The sequence below is a fragment of the Thermobia domestica genome, chromosome 4, assembly GCF_964235325.1.
Source record: "Thermobia domestica chromosome 4, izTheDome1.hap1.1, whole genome shotgun sequence".
NCBI lineage: Eukaryota > Metazoa > Arthropoda > Insecta > Zygentoma > Lepismatidae > Thermobia > Thermobia domestica.
Window position 1 is genome coordinate 9,483,523 of NC_137457.1, and position 25,924 is coordinate 9,509,446.

Here is a 25,924-nt window from a genome sequence, read left to right on the forward strand (position 1 = left end):
AGAATAAACTCTTTTGTCCTATGTAGCGTTCCTATCACCTATCGGAAGCAGAGCCTATGCCAAAAGGTCAAGATCTCAAGGATACTGAGACCCAAGGTAACGTTGACCTGTCAACACCACCCTTGTCCGACAGCAGAATGATCTACACAGACAGTTGAAACATCACAACAAACTTCGAGATTCCTTGACTGATAATTCAGCATAAGAACAAAACACAATTCTTAAACAATAATGAAAAATACATATTAAGCTTCTATAAATAATAAGAACAATTTCAAAGAATAGTTTTTATTACATAAAAATTCAACGATGTGAAAAGCAAAAATTCAATACTAATAATAAAATTCTGTCTTCCCTCTTTTTTCTGATCACGCTTGAGTGTAATGAGGAAGTGAATTTTCATCAAACGTAGTAAGCCAAATTACTATTAACTCAACTTTTCCTATCCACCAATATTAACTTTCAATCCAAAAATAAACACTTATGACATTCATTTCTAAATTCGGAATTTCCACAAAGTTAAATAATCTAGAACTAGAGACATGAAAATATTCCTTCGGTAAATCTGAAATCATTCAATGTAAAGCAATTAAAATCCATCACAATCGGTAACAAAGACAATTCCATAAAATTGGAGGAAATCTTAAATTTCTAGTATTCCCTACAATAAATATAGGTAACAACCGTAAGAATTAACAGACCAAAGCATTCAATTTCGTGGAATAAAGTATTGACAGCCGTGCCCAACCATGATACTCGCCTACAGCAAATACCTATTAATGTTTTAACCCCAAAATTAAGAAACATCTAATGGGTTAAAGCCTATTTTCATAGAACAATTAACTGCACAAATTAGAAATAGAACACCAATAATTAATACACGCATCGGGTTTTAACCCATTCACCAAAATAATATGCTCAATTATAGATCAATTTTGGAATCACTAAACGGTCCTGGAATAGCAAAAGCTCCTTTTTACAAGCCAGTAGGAGACGAATTAACCAACAAACATATAAACATAATCAAAGCACTACCAAACTAAATATATTTAAAGGGCAAATCACATTTCATAACCTTTTTGCTCTCATTTTAACTTCGTAACCTCTCAAGATTTGGTCTGCATTTCGAATACGTTATATCACAACAAGATATTTTTTTTGCTAATAAAATTATTCTAACTTTCTCAACATGTCCATGACTTAGGTCAAAAAAGCTAAATTGGTGAACCAATTTTAATAGTCAACTACTCCACTAGTTGAAACTTTCATGCTTCAGTATTATCGAGTATCTCGAAATTAAGTCAGGATAGAAACTGAGAAGGTTACTTTCCAATCTTAGGTCTAATTCGCCCGGTGGGAATTTTTCTTCAACTGATGAACCAACCTCCCACTTTGTCATTCCACCTCCTCAAAGCGGGTAAAATACTATTTTTTATCTCTTCAAAACAAACCCATTAATTGGACCAAATCTTAGGTCAACTAATTCCCTTCGGAAATATATTGAGCACAAAAATATACCTAGAATCCTAGGAATATAAAAACCATTCATCAATTATACGTTTTCCAGAATGCAGGAAATCTCGTAGCTAAAGACGAAACAAATACTTCAAAATTTACACTATTTAGAGATATCCAATCTATTCCTAATTTAACTTCTTCTGGTTTCATGCTTTCCATGCACAATTTTGCATGCTGTCAAAGGTCAATTTCCAATTATTTTCACACACACAATTTTTTTATTACCTATTTTTTTAAAAATGAGACATTGCACTTCCCGCACTTTTATTCCTGTTTCGTAATGCACACTGTAATTACTATAACATCAAAGATTTTCAAAACACCGAAAAGCAAATCCAACAGGAACTGAAACAAGACCTCATTCTCTGGAAACACTAAGCTGATACGAAGCACAACCGCCTCACAGGAGAACTCAGGACACAATTCACATCCACGAATGACTAGAGTTGCCTCGAAAGACCAATTCACTGCTATTGCTGGTACGAACGCCACAAGCAGCGCAAGCGACCTTCATTTACCAATAAACCGAAGAAATTCCCTTCTCTCCCTTTCTCTCCTTCTCTCTCTACAAACAGAGAAGACGATGTTTTCTTTACCGTTTTTTTTAAAAAAGAAGGTTTAATCTATTATTGAGAATGAGAAGTACAGAACATGTTTATTTGTCTTCTTTCCCATAACAGTACAGGGGATCGTTACAGGCTGGCAATCAACAAAAAACGAAAAGATAAGCACCAAGGAATTTTTCGCCAATTCGATCTCTGGATAGATGTGGTGTATGCAAATATAATAAGTGGAAAATCATACTGAGTAAACACCAAATATAATTACAATTCAAATTAAAATGATTAATGATAAATGGTTTATAATAACAAATATTACTTATATTTTTGTTCATTATGTCTAATAATGAATAATTAACATTATTTCAATTCTAATATTAAAATTTACAAAATTTACTAATATACAACAAAACATTAAATTTAATTTAATTAAAATATAAGAATAATGTAACTTAACATGGTCATAAACAGAGATCTCTAAGGGCTGCAGTGTCTAAATTCCAAAGAGGAATTAAACTCCTAATTTTTTAAACTTTCAGTTCAGAAACATGTGTACGGCGATATGTATCTGCTGAGTCATTCGCATCAGATACTAGAACCGTGTTTGGGATTAGAAATGTTCTTACTAGAAATGTACCATACTGTTTCTCGCTGAAAGATGTTGATACTTGGTCTTTCAATGATGACTTAACATGAGATTTTAACATTATATTATCTCCAATTTCCAGATTTACAGGATTCCATTTTCGCTATATCAAGGTATGAATCGTGGTCCAACTTTCCTCCAAATTCTTCATTGAATGCATATATACTTCAGCAGATGATTTTCCTCCAAAATCGGAATCATTGATGCTCCATGGGTTCTCTAAAGGTGTATTATACGGATGTCCAAAATAAACTTCGAGGTGCAATATTATTAATCCTGAATGATCACTAATGTTAAAAGTAAATTGAAACTCTGGCACAAGAGTTAACCGCAGGTGTTGCTTTGTAGAAATGTAAAACCCTCAGGGATGCCTTCCACGTCTTTATAAATCTTACAACCCCGTTACCACCGGGATAATAGGCTCAAACTTATGTTTTTGATTCCTAAACCAAACAAAAACTTCTTTAAATATTCAGATAGAAATGGGGATGCATTATCAGTTGACAGGGCCTGCGGAAAACCCAGACTACTGAAAATTTCCCTCATCTTATTTGTCAGTATAGTTGAACTTATATTTCTCAGATGTTCAAAAACCAAAAATCATCTGGCATTTCTACTCCTGTGAGTATGAAATTAAATCCGTTGGAATTTGGCAAGGCACCCACTCTTAATAATCCAACCTGAATTGTCTCACTCACAGGAGTTGGAAATCAAAAATTCCATTCTCTTTTGGTTCGACCCCTTAATTTTTTGGCATATATCACATGTGCTGACAACATTCTTCACGCTATCCTTTAAACGTTCCGAGGTAAACTTTTTCATCAACTTAACTAAAGTTCTTGACACTCCAGCGTAGCCTGAGACTAGCAAATCTTGATGATAATACTCAATAAGAATCTTCCTCAAATCTTTCGGAATAAGAATTTTATAAGGATTCATCATGGAATTAGTTACTTTGAATTGGATATTTTTGTTCAGAAGATACCCTGGTACATCTTCACCCCTTTCAATCCTTCTTATAATAACAGAGTAAACTTGATCTTCACGCTGAATTTTAACTACGGGTTTCCTTACCAATGGCAAAATCCAGAGTTGAATAATCTTCATGTTCTTTCGAATTCATTTAGCAAGTAGTATCTAAAGGGAGATATTGTTTTACAAGACTTATAAACTCTATTGCATAAATACTGCGGTGTCTATCCACCTCAGACAATTTTTGCTATACAAGCACACAGGAGGTCACCATTGTCATTATCATGCGAAACAGAGCCAGCTATGTTTCTTCCACTGCCATCCACATTGACTATAAAAGGTTTGTTCAAATCAGTTGTGTTCAAGACTATGTTTTCAATCAGAGATTTTTCCAGAATTACCTTGCTTTCTTGAGACCAAACAAATTTAATTTTAGGGGGTTAAACGGCACTAAGCGGAGTCATTAAATCCAGAAGCTCCGACGCAAATTTGAAATAATAAATAGACACTAATTCATTTTTAAAAAATCTACGCATATTACGCTGAGTTTGTAGATACCTTATAGCAGAAACCCTGCTAGGATCGATTTCCATCTGGTCACTTTGAATTACATACACCAAATAATTAATATTTTCATAAAACAAAGCATTTATCAATAGACACTGTTAAGTTATATTCCTTAAACTTCTGTAATAAATTTTGTACCATTTTTAAGTGACATTTAATTGAATCGCTTGCTATCAAGACGTCGTCGAAATAAAATTTGACTCCTTGATCGGTACGGACACCTAACACCTTCTCCATTGATCTCAACAAAATGTTACTGCCACTTTTTATTCCCACCGGAACTCGAGTATGTTCATAATACCCCTTGGGAGTAACAAGTGTCGTTATCTCATGTGTTTCTTTATGAAGGTAAATTTGATTGTAAGCCCGCCTTAAATCTAATTTCGAATCGAGTTCTCCTCTGCTAAACCTATTAAACACCTTTCTAAATTTTAAGGAGGATATACATAATTTATAATTAAACAGTTGGCCTTGATATTATTTCAGCAATACGTTACGTATTGTTCATATCTTAACGAGGAAGCAAACACTACCATGATTCGCATGGTCAACCTCTTCCAAAATCCTTTTAATTAGATCTTCAATTTGATAATAAACATTTTTTCTTAATTTTTGGGTGTTGGGAAAGGTATCCTTAAATGGCTTGTTAAGCTTTAAATGCAATCGTCCAATAAATCGTTTGATGAATCCTACCTTTCCTAAATAACATCAGAGTACTTACTTTTCTGTAAGTCGATGAAAGCGACAATGTCAAGGTTATCGCACTTTCATGAGTCTCATACCGAATTATGGCATTTCCCCTGTATGTCTGACATATTTATCATCTGTGTTTTTTTCTGAGTCTTATGAACTTGAACAGAAGAAGGGTCAATTGGCTGAAACTATGTTTCATGTAATTAATATATGAAATTCTTCAGACTGTTCAATATATACCGCCGAGGATTCGGAACAACTAAGGTTATAATTGAACTCATTATCTTTCCGTTTACTCTCAGTCATGTAATTAGTCACACCCGAACTACTAGCATCATTTGGTACTTCTCTCTCATTAACATTATTTCATTTTACTATCCACAGTATTAATCTTTCTTCCTTCTGCGTTTCCTTTTCTTCCTGAGTTCCGCGTCCTTCACCAGTTCTTTAAGTTTTGGGATCTCAGTTCTGGATGGACCATCACATTGAAAATTGTTCACTTGATTGCAAGAATTCGCATCAACAACCAGCAATGCCCAAACCTAGCAATACAATCAAGTATCTTTTTTTATGTTCTCTTTCGCTGTTTAAGTTTAGTTTTGGACTATTCATAACAAACTTAATCCACTGAAATAAGTACATTTCGTATGCACCATCCTCACTGTCGATAAAGAAATCTTCCAGTTTGCAGTTTTCTCTATTCAACATCCAAGTTATCAATTTTCCCATTGGTGGATTGTTTCGTCAGGACATTTCAACCTCACCATATGATTTTCCGTTTAATTGTGCTCGAGCCGCAATATAATGATTTTCTCCCTTGGATGTCACAAAATCCCCATTACATGCGTTTTCGTAACTGGGCATTTCATTCACACCATATGAATTTCTACTACGTTGCAGATTGATGAAATTTCTATCAACTCCTGACACATTCAATTCCATGTTCTCATTGGAAGTTAATCGAGAACTGGACATTCCATTCGCACAATTAATCCCACAAGTAGGGACAGCAATCACCGAAGAACAAAAAACTCCCGAAGATGAAATCAGCATAACCTCGTTAGATTTAATCCGGCGTTTGGATATTTCATTCGCACCACCTATACTACCAGGATTCTTCCGTGAATCATCACTATTTTTCCACGATATCGAAGGTGATAAGTTCATATATGATGACGATTGATCCAGTTATATTTTAGTAGCAACACCTATATCACGATATGATTGATTCCTACGGTAACCACCAACAATAGAAGAAAGTGTAGTTTCAATTGTTCAACCAAAATCAAGTTCAGAGTCAATCATCGACCTAAGCTGAATAAGTTTCAAACTATTAGTTGTTCGTATTTCAAAACTACTACACTCCGTTTCTACTAAGTCCAAGTTGCACTGGATACACTTATCCCACATTCCATAATCAAAAAAGCTTCATTTACAAAAACGAAATTATTTTGTTGTCATTAAGATTATCTACATTCCGCATTCCAGGTTGTTCAATACTATGACCTTTCGACTGCAGCACGCTGAACAGACATAAATATCTTTGATTGAATACCACATTGTCGAACTGTTTTCTTAAGATTCAAAAAATTCTTCTCTTACCACCACGGAGAACTAATGCAGTTTCGGAATAGTCAATAAACGAGTTCAAGCCAAACACAATTTCTTGGTCCACCACTTTATAGTAACTCTTTGAAAATGACCCGAAAAAATCACAGTCATTGCTATTTCCTTGTTCGTGCTAAATCGTAAACCAGATAGAGCATTTACTATTATTCTTGCGTTGTTTTAATATACTTCTCCAAACCGCAAACACGAACCAAATTCAAACGAACAATATTGAAGCTCGATCCTCCATCATCACAAATGTCCATTAACTGATTATTCAATCTTCTTACAACGATGTAACAGTATTTTTCATCTCCAAGGATATGCGCAGAAGCTGGTTCCGAATAACCATGAGGTTCAGACATTTCATTTTGACCCCTAGAGACCCCAAAATCCTCAGACCCGCCTCTTGATCGACTCAATTCATTTTCGCAAAAAGCTAGTTTAAATTTACATTGTAATAACGAAAAATAGTAACAGTGGTTTCACACGGATTCAATCCCCTAACTTGATAGCTAGACACAAGAAAATTAGATCTTTTTCTAGAATTACCCATTTCTCTGCTATAATCCAACTGGTATCTGAAATTCAAAACATGTTTTTCCTCAAATTCTAATAATTCCAATCTAGATGCCGGTGTATAACTATTCAGCATTCCATACTTCTAATTTCGATTCATTCCACTAGTAACGATATTCACTAATTCTAATTCTGGGCCACTAAACCCCAATACATTCATTGCTACTATAACAGGTCTTACGTAACCATTAATAGGTTCGGACAACTTCAGTCTCTTATAAACATATTCCGACACAAAGGCATGTCGGCTAACTAACATGTCAGCGAAGTAACATAAGTATTTAATAAATTAGCCCTCAAATTATCCCAGCAAACATTGTTATTCAAAGCTTACAAAATTTCTCTTAATAATGCCCCTGTACATTTAACTACAAGAACAGGTAGGACCATACTGAAAGAATAGCAAGTTTCTAACAAGGTTTCTTCAATTTTTGACACCAGTTAAAGAACTAGTTGACTATTTCTACCACCTGTCTGTTTTACATCTTTAAATTTCAGTCCAAGAGACTCACTGTTTCTCTTGAGAGCATACCCCATCAGTAGATTATGCTCAGCAGTTAGCAAGTGAGGTCTGGTGACTCCAGTTATCGCAACAGAACTGACTTCAACTACTTCAACATTCATTGTTAGTCTCTCGTTGGAAAAATGCAGAACTCAAAGGAGCTTTCGTGGTAGAGTTACTAATCTGAGAAACTCTTCTATATTAATCACGAAGATTAAGGTATCTATTAGTGTTATTACCTCATATATTTCCGGTTGGACTAGCATTAGATGAGTGCTGATTCATAAATTGAGATTGTATTGTTTGCGTTAACGGTACATCGAAAGCAACTTAAGGTGAACTTCTTTGAACTTCATCTAAATTAGTGGCATTCACTTACCTACTAAATAACATAACTAACACAATGCGTACTTTTATTGTTTTCACTAGCAAATGTATGTGTTTCCTTTCACATTCGTCTCATATAAATGCTTCCCTGAGTGGAAGGAGTTGATGATATATTAAGCTGTCCAAAATCTGATCGCAAATCAGAATAAAAAAACAGTTCTATCTTGCTTAATGAGTTCACGATACCCATCCGTTATATCTACTCACGCTCACGAACTCGGATCTATCAGACATCATTAAAATATACCAATAAAATACAGTTTATTTTTTGGTATTTCAAAAAAAGCAAAATGTAAGAAGATACATTAAAAATTGAAATAAATTTACATACAGCTAAACTAGCTACGGACACTACAAGAAGCGATAAGAACCAACAGAGATCGATCCTAGTTTTAAAGAAATTAAATTCTAGCCTTCAAAAAATATTGTTGACTCATCAAATGAACTAACAGTAAACTTAATTATTTATTATATTCATATTCAAAAATTAATTATCTCTAAATCCAGTATATTTTAAATAATAGCTATCACGCTCCCGATTTTTAAATTCCTTTCTCGCCTGAGGAAACCAAATTTATTACTTACTGCACAAAAGAAAAATATGAGGAATTTCGTCGTGGAACATTTTGTAGCGTTCCTATCCGCTATCGGAAGCAGAGACTATGTCAAAATGTCAACAACTCAATGATACTGTGACCCAAGGAAACGTAGAACTTTGAATACCAATGTTATCCGACTTCAGAATGACCTACACAGAGGGGAGAAACCTAACAACAAACTTCGAGATTGCTTGGTTGATAATTCGGCATATGAAAAAATATAATTCTTTCCCCAATAACAAAAAATGCACAAAAAGCTTCAATAAATAATAAGAACAATTTCAAAGAATAGCTTTTATTCCAATAAAAGTACAATGTGAAAGCAAAAATTCAATACAAATAATAACATTTTTACTTCCCTTTTTCTGATGATGCTGGAGACTAACGAGGACGTGAATTTTAATTAAACGTAGTAAGGAAAATTAATAATTACTCAACTTGTCCTATCCTGTAATATTAACTTTCAATCCAAAAATTAACAGTTATGATATTAATTTCAAAATTCGCAATGTCCACAGAGTTAAATGATCTACAGCTAGAGAGATGAGAATATTCCTTCGGTAAATGTTAAATCGTTCAATGTGAAGCAATTAAAAATCCATCACAAACGGTAACAAAGACAATTCCAAAAAATTGGTGGGAGTCTCGAAATTCTAGAATCCCGCACATTAGTCGTGCGTAATAACTATAAAGATTAACAGCTAAAGACAGTCTATGTCTCGAATAAAATTTGGACAGCCGCCCCTCACCACGACACTCGCCTACAGCAAGTATCTATTTACATTTTAACCCCAAACTTAACAAACATCCACTGCGTTCAGAATATTTTAAGAACAATTAACTGCTGAAAACAGAAATTCAACATCAATAATTAATATTCATTTCCGCTTTTAACACATTCACTAAAATAATATGCTGAATTATCGAACAATTTTGGAATCATTAAGCGATCCTGGAATAGCAAAAATTCCTATTTACAGGTCAGTTGGAGAAGAATTGAAAACCAACTAACATTTAAACATAGTCAAAGTCTTACTATCATTTTACGTCCGTATCCTCTCAAAATTTGGTCTGCATGTCAACTACGTTATATCGAAACAAGAATAATTTGTTCTAAAACAACTATTCTAACTTTTTCAAGGTGACCCTGACTTGGGTCAAAAAGGCGACATTGCGAAACCAATCTTAATAATCAACTACTTCAAAAGTCCAAACTTTCATGCTTGAGTGTTATCGAGTATTTGGAAATTAAGTCAGGATACAAATAGAGAAGGTTACTGACCAATCTTAGGTGTAATTCACCCGGTGAGAACTTTTTTCAACTGACGAATTAATCTCCCACCTTGTTAGTGCACCCCCCCAAGTCGAGTAAAATACTATTATCAATGTCCTCAAAACCGGCATATTAATTGGACCAAAACTTATGTCAACTAAATCCCTTGGAAACTTTATTGGGCACAAAAAATATACCTCCAAATTTAGGAACATTAAACCATTCATCAATTATACGTTTTGCACAATGCAGGAAATCTCGTACGAAAACATGAAACAAATACTTCAAATTTAACACTATAAAAAGATACACGGTCTATCCCTAATTTAACTATAACTCTTTGCGTGTTTCCCGCGCAAAATTTAGCATGCTCTCAAAAACCAACTTCCAACTATTTTCGCACACAATTCTTTCATTACTTTTTAAAAATATGAAACATTGCACCTCCCGCACAATGCTCTTCTTTCTTAATGCAAACTGTAATTACAATAATACCTAAGATTAACGAAACCAGACCCCATTCTCCGGAAACATGACGCTGCTACGATTCACACCAGCTTCATGAGAGGATTCAGGACACAATTCACGTCCATCAAGGACGTGAGTTGCCTCGAAAGACGAAAATGTTGTTAGCTCTTGAACGAATGCCGCAAGCAGCGCAAGCGACCTTGAATTACCAATAAACCGAAGGAATTCGCTTCTCTCTCACACGCTCTTTACAAACAGAGAAGACATAAAGTCTTCTTTAAATTTTTTTTAAATAAAGAAGGCATGATCGATAGAAATTATTACAAACTTAGTCTATTATTGAGAATGAATATTACAGAACATTATTATTTTACTTCTTACCCCAAACGTAGCAACGGGATCGTTACACCTCTGAGGTAATAGAAAATGTGAGAAAATACGTTTACTTGATAAATTAATTTGCCTTATTTAAGTTTTTGTACATGCCATTTCTGATAAGTATTTTAGTTTTTTTTTCAAATGCACATCATACACCAGAAACAGCGTTACATACATAAGAATAAGAGAAACTGTTACATTATAAGCTTCACATAACAGAAAAATATAAACCAGTTCTAAACTTAATATTTTAAATCATATCCAGCAAATAGGCGCCCAATATAGTGCTTCATGTGTTTGCAAACTAATCTGTTTATCTACGTTCGTATCGTCATCAAGTGCACTTTCTTTTTTTTAACAAGGAACAGTTGTTTTTATAATATAAGAGTTTTACATACGGATTTATTCAGTTAGAAATTTTGTTTCATTCTTGTGTAAAAATGTAACACTACAAGTATGATTCAAGGTGAAAAGTTAAAATATACTACATTTTTCTTTTAATAAAATATAGAAATTATTTTCATTTGTAAGTAAATATACACTAAAACGAAATGAAAATAGAAAATATTTAACGATATTGTAAACCAGTATTTGTGTCTCATTCCGCTTTTGTATAATGTAAATTTACTTTGTATAGCCCGAAAAGCTGTCAAATAAGATCGAAATTTTAAAATTTGGAGTCAAGAATGATCGTGTACTCTTTCCATTCCTTTATAACTTTACTCTTATTTTGAAATAAACAGGAGAAAACTGAGCCATATCTCATCATACTTCATAGCTGTAGACTGAGAAGAGTATTGATTTATGTAGTTTTGCTTGATATAAAATACAGGATTTTCTTACTTTTGATAAAGGTAGAAATTTGAATTTTGATCAAAAAAACCTTCTCTTGCACATTTTAATTAAAGTGTGTATTAATATTCCACTTTATCCCATTTATATATATATATATATATATATATATATATATATATATATATATATATATATATATATATATATATATGCGTCTATGGAAAAGATTACACATTTGTTAGAAGTGAAGTGTGTTACAAAATGGTGAGTGTTACAAGTACATTTTCTTCGAATTGAGTTGGGTAAAGGCACAAACAATGCCTGAGTACTTGTTGGCCATGCGAAGGCACCTTCCTCTGTGTATGTTTTGATTATGATTTTAATTATATTTGATTATGATTATGATTATGATTAGTATGTTTGATTATGATTAGTATTTTAAATTTTATTTAAAATACTACACCTAGTTTATTATAAATTTAATGGACCACAATCGTGAGATTCGTGAGGCAAATTTAATGGATCACATTCGTGAGATGATCACATTCGAAACCGGTTACATAGTGCGCAGTAGTAGAGGGTTCACTTTTAGTGCATTGGGACTTTGGTTTGATTACAGTTCACCCGAAGTAAGTCTCATGTGAGTAGCTACTCTTGAGTTTCTCCGATTTCTACCCATTTCCTTCATGGCAATTTTTCATTCTTTTCTAATCATTACGGTTTCCTTTAACCTTGCTTGCATAATCGTGGGACGTAAATTTTAAAGATTTTCATTCTTTAAAATTTTACGTTGCATAAATAACCAGTCACGTTACAAGGAGTATGTGCATGACATAAGAATAAGTCTTACTTTCACTCAGAGAGTGTGTTAAGCAGATAATCAAAATGTGTAGTCTTACACTAGTCATTTGTATTCAAAAGTAAAATCCAGAAATTTTTGAAGATGTTTTCTATAGACTTTACACGGTGTATAAGTTTATCGTTGTTACCTCGATTTTTTTGTAGAATATGAATGCTAGGAAATAATATATTAACCATATTGATATTATTTCAACCATTTTTCAATAATTCTGTTAATATGACAATGTGCATAACAGCTTTGTAACATTGTGTGCTATCACGCTATAGATGTAAATAGGTGCAGATGTGAGATGTCGGTCAATGCAGAAAACTTTTTTGCTACTTCATATTCTCTTAAATAATCATTGTAGTGGCGCAATAGCATTCACCGGAAGATTAAGGTACTTTCTCAACCAGTCTTCAGCCACCATTTTAGAGTTACACTAGTAGGAAAATATATGCCCAATATGTCAACATCAACCTAATGTTTTGTAAAATATATGGAATAACTAAAAAAGTAATATGTGGCATTCACATTGGTTTGGAGGTTTCAGCATGTCTTTTGGACTATTTACAATGATCATTACTGATGATTCAAAATTGACTTGTGTTTTAACTATTGAAAGAACGTCTATTAACAGTTGTATTGAATTAATGTTTTGTATTAAAGAACAAACTTCGCTCAGTGTATTGGTTATATATTCAACACTTAGGCGGGAGTCACGAAAAGAGTCAATCGTATATAGGGAAAATATTAAAAATAATCGAAATATTAATAATAAAAGTAATCTTGTTTGATATTCATAATATTGAAGGACGAAATTTGCAATAGAAGAAAAACAGATATATATATGAATTGAACTCCCCAATTGCGCTTAAGTATTTAAGTATATTGACTGTAGCAACGAAGAACATAAACAACTGTTCTTCTTTCACTTAGTGCCGTGGAGACTTGTAGAAAGCAATATCAGTAAGGACCCAAAAATTTTATTACCCAGAAACTACAAGCATGATAAATGTAATTGAGAGAGTATTCCGTAATGAAACTGCATTTGTGCTTAAATGAGAAACGGCCGGGAAGAACGTTAATCGTCTGACATTATATGAAGTAGTTCACTTCACACTGAGCTGTCAGAGTAGGATGGGTTGCATTTAACTAGTATTTTATAACAATTGAACTTGAGAGATCCAATAGAAACGTTTACGAAAAAATATTAATGTAATGAAGTTATACAATATCTGAATTGGAAAAACTTTCGGCAGCTGCGATTCATTGTGAACTATGTAGCATTTACGGAAGAAATACAATGAGTGCAGGTGTCACATGTGAATAGTGCATCATATTGAAAAATATTGGAACTAATGTGGACGGTGCGGCAAGAAGTAGGTACCAATCAGTATTCGGGAATGAACTTGCAAAGGCAATGAAAACGGGCGTAGTTCTTGAGGGATACTGGTTACCGGTCATGGGATACTGGTTAGCGACTCACCGCTTCGACAATGAAAATGAACTGTTAGCGGATAGCTTCATTCCTAGGCAGTAGGATTGGATGAAGATGCAACTCAGACCTTGCAAACCGTTATGACAAGGGAATTAATTTGAATGGTAAATATCTCGGACAAGGACTGATAACTTGGCACGACATCAGCAAAAGAAAATGGACATGAGATTTGGAACATGGAATATTAGAAGTCTTTATAGGGCAGGCGCGTTAAAATCTGTAACGAGTGAGTTAGAGAAATACAGGATGGACTTAGTAGGAGTTCAGGAAGTTAGGTGGAAAGGAAATGGATCTGAGAATTCCGGAAATTTTACGTTCTTTTACGGGGAAGGAAATGAAAATCACCAGTTAGGAACAGGGTTTTATGTTCACAAACGATTATTACCAGCAATTAAACGGGTTGAATTTGTTACTGACAGACTTTCTTTTATTACTCTTAAGGGACGGTGGTGTGATATTATTGTTTTAAATGTACATGCTCCAACTGAAGATAAGGGTGACGATATAAAAGATAGTTTTTACGAAGAAGTGGAACGGATATTTGACCAACTCCCGCGATACCATATGAAGATTCTATTAGGGGATTTCAATGCGAAGGTAGGACGAGAGGATATTTTCAAACCGATTATAGGGAACGAAAGTTTGCATAAGGAAAATAACGACAACGGTGTTAGACTCGTGAATTTTGCAACATCCAAAAACCTAATCGTGAAGAGTACAAAATTCCCACATCGCGACGTTCATAAACACACTTGGACATCACCAGACGGAAAAACACATAATCAAATTGATCACGTGTTAGTAGATAGAAGAAGACAATCTAGCATAATAAATTGACGTCCGGTCGTTTAGAGGGGCTGATTGTGAAACTGATCATTACCTGGTAGCAGTGATAATACGGGAGAGATTATCGTTGAATAAAGGTAATACTCAATGTCCGAAAACGGAGAGATTTAATTTAAAGAAATTAGAAGAGAGCCAGGTAAGAGAGGAATACCAGATTGAAGTTTCGAATAGATTCTCGGTTTTAGAATACTCGGAGTGCACTAGTGTTGAGGATACTTGCATTGAAATTAGAGATAGCAATAAAAGTTCAGCAATAGAAAAATTGGGACACGCGGAAATACGTAGGAACAAACCATGGTTCGACCAAGAATGCATTAAACTAGGAGAGAAGAGAAAACAGGCAAAATTATGGTGGCTACAAGATCCTAATGAAATAACCTCACAAAATTTAGCAGATATCAGGCGGGAAACTTCCAAAACTTTTAGAACAAAGAAACGGGAATTTTGAAAGCTAAAATTAGGGAACTTGAAGATAATAGTAAAAATAAAAATATTCGGGACATGTATAAGGGGATCAGCGAATTTAAGAAAGGCTATCAACCTCGTGCTTATATATTAAAGAAATCTGACAGGACAGTTCTCACTGATACGGATAGCCTCTTAAATAGATGGAAAGATTTCTTTGACGATTTGCTGAACACGCAGCCAAAAACTAATGTGCGTGGAGAAAAGGAGATACACACCGCAGAACCGTATATTCCAGACCCCAATCGAATAGAAGTGGAAGCCGCTATAAAGAAATTAAAGAAACAAAAATCTCCGGGTGTAGATGAAATTCCGGCTGAGTTAATTTTAGCTGGAGGCGAAAAATTGTGGAACAAGATACACAAACTCATTCTCCTTACCTGGAACAAGGAAGAATTGCCACAAGAGTGGAAAGAGTCAATCATTGTTCCAATTCACAAGAAAGGCTACAAAACTCACTGTAATAATTATCGAGGCATTTCTCTTCTGTCAACATCCTATAAAATCCTTTCAAATATTCTGTTAGCAAGATTGACCCCACACGCAGATGAAATTATTGGAGATTATCAGTGCGGATTTAGACGAAATCGATCAACTATCGACCAAATATTTACCATTCGCCAAATACTCGAAAAGAAGTGGGAATACAATACCCCGGTACATCAACTATTTATTGATTTTAGAAAGGCTTACGACTCGGTTAGGAGAGAAACATTATACAACGTTCTTACAGAGCTTGGAATACCGAGAAAGCTAATTAGATTAATTAAGATATGTTTAAGTGAATCCCAAAGTAAAGTCCGGGTAGGAAAATTTTTGTCCACGAGCTTCCACGTCGAAAATGGCCTGAAACAAGGAGATGCGTTGTCGCCATTATTATTTAACTTTGTGCTGGAATACGCCATAAGGAAAATCAAAGATAGCAACCAGGGCCTAGATTTGTACGGCATTCACCAGGTTATGGCATATGCTGATGATGTAAATTTAATAGGGGATGATAGGAGAACAGTAGAAATAAATGCAGAGATATTATTAAACGCTTGCAGGGACATGGGTTTAGAAGTAAATGCAGAGAAAACTAAATACATGGAAGTGCGTCGGGACCGTAATACGGCAAATTGTGGATGCGTTAAAATATTAAATAATACTTTTGATAAAGTGGATACTTTCAAATATTTAGGATCAATATTAACAGACGAAAATCATATTCACGAAGAAATTAAATGTCGACTAAAAGCAGGGAATTCGTGTTACTATTCGGTTCAAAATCTCTTGTCGTCGCGAATTCTGTCGAGGAATTTGAAGCTTAAAATATATAAAACGATAATCATGCCTGTTGTTCTATATGTTTGCGAAACATGGTCGCTTACTCTGAGGGAAGAACATAGACTGAAAGTATTTGAGAACAGGATTCTGAGAAGAATATTCGGACCCAAGAGGAACGAGAATGGGGAATGGCGGAAGCTTCATAACGAGGAACTACATAGTTTATACGGTTTACCCAACATTGTTAGGGTCGTCAAGTCTAGGAGGCTTAGGTGGGCAGGTCATGTAGCTAGAATGGAAGAAAGTAGAAATGCTTTCAAAGTCTTGACTGGTAGACCCATAGGAAAACGACCATTAGGAACACGTAGGCGCAGATGGGAGAATAATATTAAGATGGATCTAGCAGAGATAGGAATACAAAGTAGAAACTGGATCCAATTAGCTAAGGATATAAGTCAGTGGAGAGCTTTTGTGTACGCGGCACTGAACCTCCGGGTTCCATAGGCCGTAGAGTTAGTTAGTTAGTTAGTGTGCTATTGTATGTCTCTACTTTACAGCAACGCATTACTTTTCCATAATGTATAAAAGCAGTTCTGTATCACCCATTCTATGTCATTTATATCAAAACGGAAATCTATCGGAAGGGATAGCCCTTTTGCTAGTTGCGAATATTTGCTTCAATAAACACCATCAAATGAACTTTAAATTTGAATTGTGTTGTGACAAAGTTTTTTTGATATGACCGAATCGTATATTTTTAATAAATCTCTTTTAGCTATACAATCATATCTATATTTAACAAAGTATTAAAATATCATATTTTATTTCACTAAACTAGGCTTATTGATTACTGAATTGTATGAATGACATGATTTTAAAACTGCAGTCAATGATATTGTGATTAAATGAAGCTGAATATTAAAGAATTATATTTCGTTTTCTTAATAGGTCGTTATAGTTCAGACTTCTACCGTAAGTTATATGTTTTAAATGATATTCACTAAACATATACTGTATATTTGAGTTACTTTATTAATATATAGTATGTTTGCAATTTTGTATTAATAAAGTAGTTAGTAGAATGTACAAGCTTAAACAAACTATGCTATACTTATACTTACATAAAACTTAAGGCAGCAGCAATTTTTTGGATCAACTACTAATATCATATATAGAACGCCGATCTTGCGAATAACTACGTCCTGTTTATTTCGATTTCAAGAAAAGTATTATTACGTGCTTACTTCTTAAACCTTATATGCAATCTGGAGGTCAAATTATCCCCAACCTTTTTCTTATAGGCATTAAATTAAGTTTTTTTCTTTTTCTACTTTGTAACTTTTAAGAACACTCATTTTCTGATTATTTTAAAATACAGGAAGGGTCTAGTTATAACCGCTAATTTATATATTATATCAGAACTTGTATACTTACATGATTTGTACGAATATGAGACATCATTTCGAGAGATATATGAAGGTCATAGTACAGTAATATTATTGAAGAAGAAGAAGAAGAAGAAGAACATTCAGTTTTGATTTCTAGATTGCACTGTGGCCATTCGTGTAGTAATGGTCAACGTTTATTATATACTATTCATAACTTTTAGTGTAGTATTCGATTCCCGGCGTGATCTCATGTGGTTGGGATTTCAGTTAAACAGTATGTCTCGTCACATATACCTCGCTCCTGAAAAAGGATGTTAAACTGAAAATCAACTCAGCTCAATTCTTGGTGTTGTAACTTTTAAGGTGTTATCTTTAGAGTGGTCTTTCACAGAAGAAAATAATGCACAAACTATTACATGATAGTGAAGATGACTGTAGTGATTTAGAGCACATGGCACAGGAAATTGATTTAGATTTTTGCAACAAGAGTGGTTATTATGATAAAGCATCAAGTTGTGGAACTGACACAGATAACGATACATTCCTTGGCTTTTGGATTCCAAGGAGGAAAGCAGTTATATAAGTTAAATGTTCCATATCCAAAGACGGCACAGTTTTAAACAAGCGAACTTCAAAGACTTCACAAACGTGTATATGATTTGTCATGACGAGACACATAGGATCAAGTAGAAATGTTGCTGATTCGTCACCGAAATATATATTGGATATGTTCGTTACTGTTGAGGTTTTCCACGAGTTAATACTGTGTACAAATTTTGAAGGTAACGTGTTGTAGTAAATTTTTTAAAAAAAATGTTGGAAAGATATTGATGCCTTTGAACTACGTGCCTTTACAGGTTCGCTTTTCTATGCCGGTCTTGAGAAAAACCGTGACTAACTTGTAAAAGAGATATTTCTTAGATCAACATTAACACACAACAACCCAAAATTTTGTGTAATAATGTCCGAAAACAGATTCCAGAATATAAGCTGAATGCTTCTATGATACATTAGTAAAACTGGAAACCATCGTTTTGGCATAATCACTCTTGTGTGGGATGTACTTATAAAAACTTTACAAGGACTATAGTACCGGAGCTGAATATCACAATTGATGAGTAATTGTTGTTGTACAGAGTTAGATGTGTATCCTTTCAATATATATCACAAAAGCCTGGAAAATACTGTATTAAAATATTCTTACAATGTTGTTCTAACTCTGAATACATTTATAAAGGAATTGAGTACACAGGAAGTAAAAAAGCGCTAATGCCACAAAACACTTTATCAAATAATGTTGTCATGAAAATTAATAGTAGTTTGAAATCTCAACCAGGTCGAAGGGAAACAACAGATAATTACTTTACAAGTTTGACTAAGTAGTTACTATGCAGTAATATTTCTCCAGTGATCACAATGACAAAACACAGGTAGGAATTACGTGCTATCATGTTGACCAGCAAATCATGTGAAAACGTTTACTCTCATTTTCCTTTTTTTCATGACTTGGCAATTGTTAGGTATGTTTCCCAAGTAACAGAAGTGTGATGCTTTTAATGTCGATGCTTCATAATCCCAAGATTGATTTAAAAAGTGAGAAACAAAAGCCTAGAATAATACCATTCTCAAACAAAAGTAAAGCCGGTGCCGATACAACTGTAATGTAACTGTGCGTTTGTATGAAAAAGACCTATTAGTAAAAATAAATACGAAAGCGTGTTCGATATGTTTGCATTCAAGGGATAAGAAGACTTGAACAAGATATTTCAAATGCCTGAGCAAGTTTGCTCGATTCATACTCGCTCATTGTACTAAAACTGTGTGGAGGTTGAAACAAATCTAAAAGTAACATTCAAACGGTTCGTTTTCTGGACAACGTAATGTGCAATTTGAGTGAAGTTTCGTGGTGCAAGAATATACACTTGTGCAAAAGTATCTTTTATAGCACAGCTTTAAGGACAATGTTGGAGCTATTTTTTTTTATATTTTTCAGTCTCAAAATCAATATTCAATATGCACAGTAGACCTCTAATAACACAAATTCAATTGTCTTCATAACATTTTTGTTTTGTTATTTAAATAGCTAATATGTAAAAAAAAAAAAAAAAGGAATTGCAATCCCTTGTACACAAACTGAAAAGTAGTTAATAGTGTTTGAAACACAATCTAAAACTCCCATTTGTAACTGGATCTGTTATTGTCTGAGGGTATTGACTCCAAACGGTAACGACGTATCAAAAATTATAAGTGTATCAAAAATATTAATCTCCTTGAGTGCTTTCTACGCATATACAAGAACAGATTATAAATGTAGCTTTTATATAAATAAATAATAAGATACACAACGCAGCGTTGAACATCCAGTTACATAAGGGATGCAGTTAGTTACTTATTTAAACGTAGACTTTTCTTATTCCTTAATCTTTAACTCTCTTAAACATAATAACATTTTAATAGTATGTTTATCTTAATAATGTGTAGACTATAAAAGATTAAGATCGCTTTAGACCTTAATTATCTGTTACAGCATATGATGACTATGATTATCGCAGTAGATGTAAGTATGTTTTATATATTTATTAATTTATCGCTAAAATGTTGAGAGTATCATGTAAGTGGGAGCAAAGAAGGAAGGACAATGTTGACTGTTCCTTCAGAAATTTTGGATTAAAGTATCAAGAGAATAGTAAAAATTGGTTGTGATATTCATTTTTTTAAATATTTTCTAGTGCGAATTTTGTTTCAAGATTTTAAAGTTTAAGTGTTATTATTTGTACGGATAATCAACCTTATAACTTATACACATAACAGTTAATTTCATAATAGAAAGTATCGTCTTAGCAAAGGTGATAGTCTAGAAGATAAAAATAAATTATTTAAGAATTACCATTTCGAAATTAATCCTCAAATATTATATTGATTCACAACGTTTTGTTAGATACAATGGGTACATACTGAAAACAATGCTTTATATCAAGAACTCTCAACAGATAAAGCGCTCTCTAGGGAGGTATTCGATATGGCGATTTCTCATATAATGCACAATTGAAATTAAGTAGTTATTGAATTAAGTTATCATTTTCTACCAAAAAAAAGGTACTAATTAATATTATCAAATACCAAAAATGAATCATATACTAGCTACATAAAATATTTTCTAAATCACGCCATTAACGCTTTTAATGCAGTACATATTAAGGACACATGATTTATTAAATATATCGATTGGAGTAAAGATACGGAAGTAGCATGCTTTATAAATAAAATAAATTAATATTATTAATGCATTTAAGCAGTCCAGAAATACATGTTTTAGAATCCTAAGGTAGTCACGCAACATTTATAGGAGGTAGTTTTTATCATAAGCCCGTAGACAAACTCCCTCTATAAAAATTGTTGTGGAAGCACCTTAGGATTCTGAAACCCGCATTTTTTAAACGGCACATACTATTTCCTACGTCCAGTCTTGACCCGACCAAGGTACGTCGCATAGTGTTGGAGGTATGAACCTTTGAATTTCATATTATCATGATTTCGGCAGCCTATAACATGTAAACGATGTGATTTTCGCCCTATGTTTATTGGAACTTTTTTGTTGGTTTTACTATCAGGAATCACATTTGTGGTTTTCCACAACGAATTTAACGGCATACTATATATATATATATATATATTAATACAGTTTCCTTTCCCTGTCTCTGCGCCTTTGCATGCGTTTAGAAGAGGCACATATATTTCTCAGAAATATCATTGGTGCTGGTAGATACACCTGCACATGAGAAGACATTTCCTAATTATTACATGGTGCATGAGTTCCAGGGTTCAAAGACTAATCACGAAAAGTTTACCTTGTGGTAGACAAACACCGTGCGTATGGGTTCCTAGTGGTTCTCACGTTTCTTCCCACATTCATTATTCCGCCATTGCACTCATTTCTAATCATCATTGTCTCTTTAGCTTAGCTGGCAAAACGTGGGACGTAAAATTCAGATTCCATTTAAATTCGTTTTCTATTTTCAACTGATAATTGCTGCCAGGTACAGGATACGAAACTGTTTATTACTTTGAAGAACGTGAAAGGTCCTTAAAAATTTGATATTGATCAGAATACTGTAACTGTTACAAAAAATACAGGCGGATAACTTGTATATAGCTTTTCTAAAGTGTTCTATAAAATTAATCAAATCATCTGACTACAAAACTGAACTACTTTTGATTTGTCTTGTTAAATATTAAATCTTGTGGACTCGTGTCTCGGTCATAGCAAACAGCATGTAATACACAAGATCATTACATCATATAACGTGACTCAAACAAAGGATTCCCGCAAAGTCCAATTTTGTACCCTTGATTTTTTCAGTTTTTCTTTTTATAGATCACATGCCTACTAAAATAAATGTTGAAAATGTATGCTGTATGCTAATCATATCAAAATATGTAAAGAAGGTAACAATTATGTAAATAATTTGCTGCTTCAAAACTCTACACACAATTGGAGTATATTCTCTTTGAGAAATTGGGCATTGACTTTTGAGTAAATATCACACACAATATATTACGACAGATAAGCTTAAATAATTAGGATTCCAATTGGAAATTTACATCTTCAGGTCAATATTCCTATTGGCCTTATCAGCTGTGACGTACCAGACGTCAGTACGGCTGTTTTTTGCGATCCTATCCTCTTCCTGGCTGAAGAAGCTGATAACTTGTGTGTTTGTTCTGGCAGACTGATCTAGCCAATACCAGAGTAAACCGACGCAGACTAAAAGCGACTTCAAGCCTACCTGAGAAGCTATCCAAACGGGGTTCTCTTTACCTACATTATTACCTCACCTGGTTCATTGTGAACACATTTATCAGGCCGGAGTGCCTGCATCTTCATCATGGCGTCTCAACCTTTGGCTGGTCGTCATTCTAATCTGCCACCTGTTCTCCTTGCCCCCTCAACCTCTGGGAAACCAGGGTTACGGAGGGCACGATCTCTGGAGAAAAATCTAGATAGTAATTCTCGTTCAAGCTCACCTAGTAAAGCTTCAAATAGTACTCCACAACCACCAGCCAAGAGACCACATAAGCTTCATGACAATATTCCAGCAGATACTTCATCCATGTCTGTTGACATGACTGACACGAACCAGTTTCCAACTTTGCAAGAGACGCTCAAGGCTCCAATCTACTCTTTTCTTTTAGAACATTACGATCCAAAGTATGAGGACCTCAAACGTCTGTTTTTGCAAATACATGCCGCGTTCTGCTATTTCTCAATTAGTTCGTACTCGCTCTGGCATTATTATTAAGACTAGTGATTCAGAATTCTCTCGCAAACTGTTGAATTCCTATAGCTACGAAATCTTCGGCACAAAGGCATCTCTCAAGACTCTCTCTACTTCACGTCTAAAGCAACCACCCCCACCTCGTAGATCACCTACTCTCTCTGTGGTCATTTGTGGAGTAGATCCTACATATACTGACACAGAGGTTCAGGAGGAGCTCACTCAAGAAGGTCATACTATTCTTAAATGCCTGAGAATTCGAAATAACCAAGGCCCGACATACATGGTGCGGGTTCTCACAAATTCTCAGCAGACCATCAATGATCTATTTTATCTAGGAGCTTATATTTACAAGAAACGACACCGTGTAGAGTCGTCTCACACATCTAAACCCTTGCCTATTAGATGTGAGCGTTGCCAAACTTATGGTCAACATCCTACCAATCAGTGCCATAACCAACCAAAGTGCGGCTACTGTGCAGGTCCGCATCTAACCCGTACATGTTCCAATATGCAGCAACCCCCTCAGTGCTCTCTCTGCCCAGAAAAACATCCAACCTATAGCTATAAATGTCAATCTAAACCATCACCAGATCAGTCCAAACCAGAGAATGTTGTTCCATTACGTCTCCCGGAACAAGCGCAACCAGCACCACCACCTTCATTGGAAGCACCTGTCACCATTTCCCAATTGCTTTCTTTCATCACCTTATCATTACAGAACATCCATCCGTTTTTGCGACGTCATATCTTACATCATATATAATTAGCTGCCAAATATGTTTTTCATGCAAATCTCCATGCCACATAAACTGGACCGTATGTTTACTTTCACTCCCGCACTCAGCAAACAGCAGTTTAATTCCTTCATTACCCAATACAAGTTCTTTTTCATTATGGGGCTTACATTTTTATTTCTAAATATTCGTTCTTTGCAACAGCATAAACTATTGTTTCAAGCCTTACTCCAAGAAGAACTGTTGATACGTTCATTCTGAATGAAACCTGCCTTACTTCCAAACTCCATTGTCGTCTTCCTGGGTACCAGCTTATCCGCCATGACAATCCACATGTCTTACGCCGTGCCAGTGGTGGTGTTGCTATTGGCTTTTCGTCTGCCATTCCATATCGTCAGCATTTTTCGCCTGTCCTCAACCTTCCTGAACACCTTCTCACAACTGTTTACTATAAGAACCTCTACATAACCTTAGCTACAATATACGTGCGGCCCGGCCATAACATTCCATTACCATTCTTTCAATATATATTTAACACCTTTCGTACTTATCTTATAATGGCAGATATCAATCTCCATAGCCGTTCCGAAGCACAATGAAACCGCTTTCATAACTTTATCACCGGTCATACAACTGGCATAATACTTCCTCTACCGAAACCTACACGCCCAGATAGTCGAACTACCCCAGACGTTGTCATACTCTCCTCTAATCTTGCATCTCAGTTTACGATCGATGTTCTACATCTCATAGGCAGTGACCACGCTCCTATCAAGCTACAACTTCATTCCAGACCAGCTACCGTTGACCGATCCAACCCCTCTACTTGTACTAGGCTGCGTTTTGATCGAGCCGACTGGGCAAACTACAGACTATGTATACAGGAAACCGTCAATACTGTTTTGCCTCCTACCTCAGAGTCTGAACTTTATTCTTGTGTAGATATTATCACAAATGCTATCACCTCTGTCACAACCCAACATTACCCTTCTTCTAAATGTTCTTTCTCTCTCCCTCCCCTTCCTCCACAATATATTCCTCTCATTAAACGCTCCCGTCAGTTATACAGAGATTACTTACATACTGGCAATGTCGAGTCTCTTCATAATCATCGTCAACTTCTTCGCACAGTACGCAATTACCTAAAGGCATAAAAGTTACGTTCTTGGATCAAGACTTGTAATGAATTAGGCACTACCGCACATCCCAGTCAGTACTGGAAACGCTTTAAAACTCTTACTGGGCAGACCACTCTTACCACCTATCCTCTCATAGACCAAAATCAACCTCTACATACTGATCTCGACAAAGCCTATGCCTTTGTTAATTATCTGCAGGATATCTTTACTCCTCTCCCGTCTACAAACCCACATCGCCCACACCCAGCTGATCATCTGAACCTAAGTTGACCTAATCTTCAACCCCATATAGATCACACACTTCCTGACACTCCTTTAACAGCACCAATCACAGTTCCAGACATCACCTCCGTTCTCGCAAACAAACGCAACACTGCTCCTGGACTGGACAGCATTACATATCGCCAGATCAAAGAGAGTCCGTTCTCCCTTCTATACCTTTTGTCGGCCATCTATACCTTCATTCTACGTACTGGTTACTTTCCCGCTCAATGGAAAACCTCCAAGACGCTCATGTTTCTGAAACCACAGAAACCTCCCGCCGACACCAAGTCATACCGTCCAATCCAACTTACATCTACGTTTAGTAAAATACTCGAACACATCATAGTTAAACGCTTACATATCTTTCTGTCGTCTAGAAACATACTCCCCTTTCAACAAGCTGGCTTTCGTCCATATTATAGTATCAACGATCAACTTCTCAGACTCAGTAATTACATTACCAGACACTGCAATACTTCACGCCCTTCGTGTTTAGTTCTCTTTGATCTCGAAAAGGCTTTCGATAAGGTATGGCATCCTGCACTGATCTACAAACTCAATAAGCTCAAACTTCCCATATCTTACATCCGACTCATCTTCAACTTCCTTACCTGTCGCCTGGCCTACGTTTGCATTAACTCCACCTTGTCTTTTCC

General features: G+C 34.9%; 1 protein-coding gene across 1 annotated transcript in view; it reads left to right on the forward strand.

Moving 5' to 3' along the window:
* The window catches only part of LOC145683627 (uncharacterized), a 497,638-nt gene that overhangs the window by 182,944 nt on the left and 288,770 nt on the right, over positions 1 to 25,924 (forward strand). The window contains exons 46-47 of the mRNA XM_081754963.1: positions 17,413 to 17,436; positions 20,380 to 20,409. Coding sequence (XP_081611089.1) covers positions 17,413 to 17,436; positions 20,380 to 20,409 — 54 coding nt within the window. The remainder of the gene's footprint in view (positions 1 to 17,412; positions 17,437 to 20,379; positions 20,410 to 25,924) is intronic.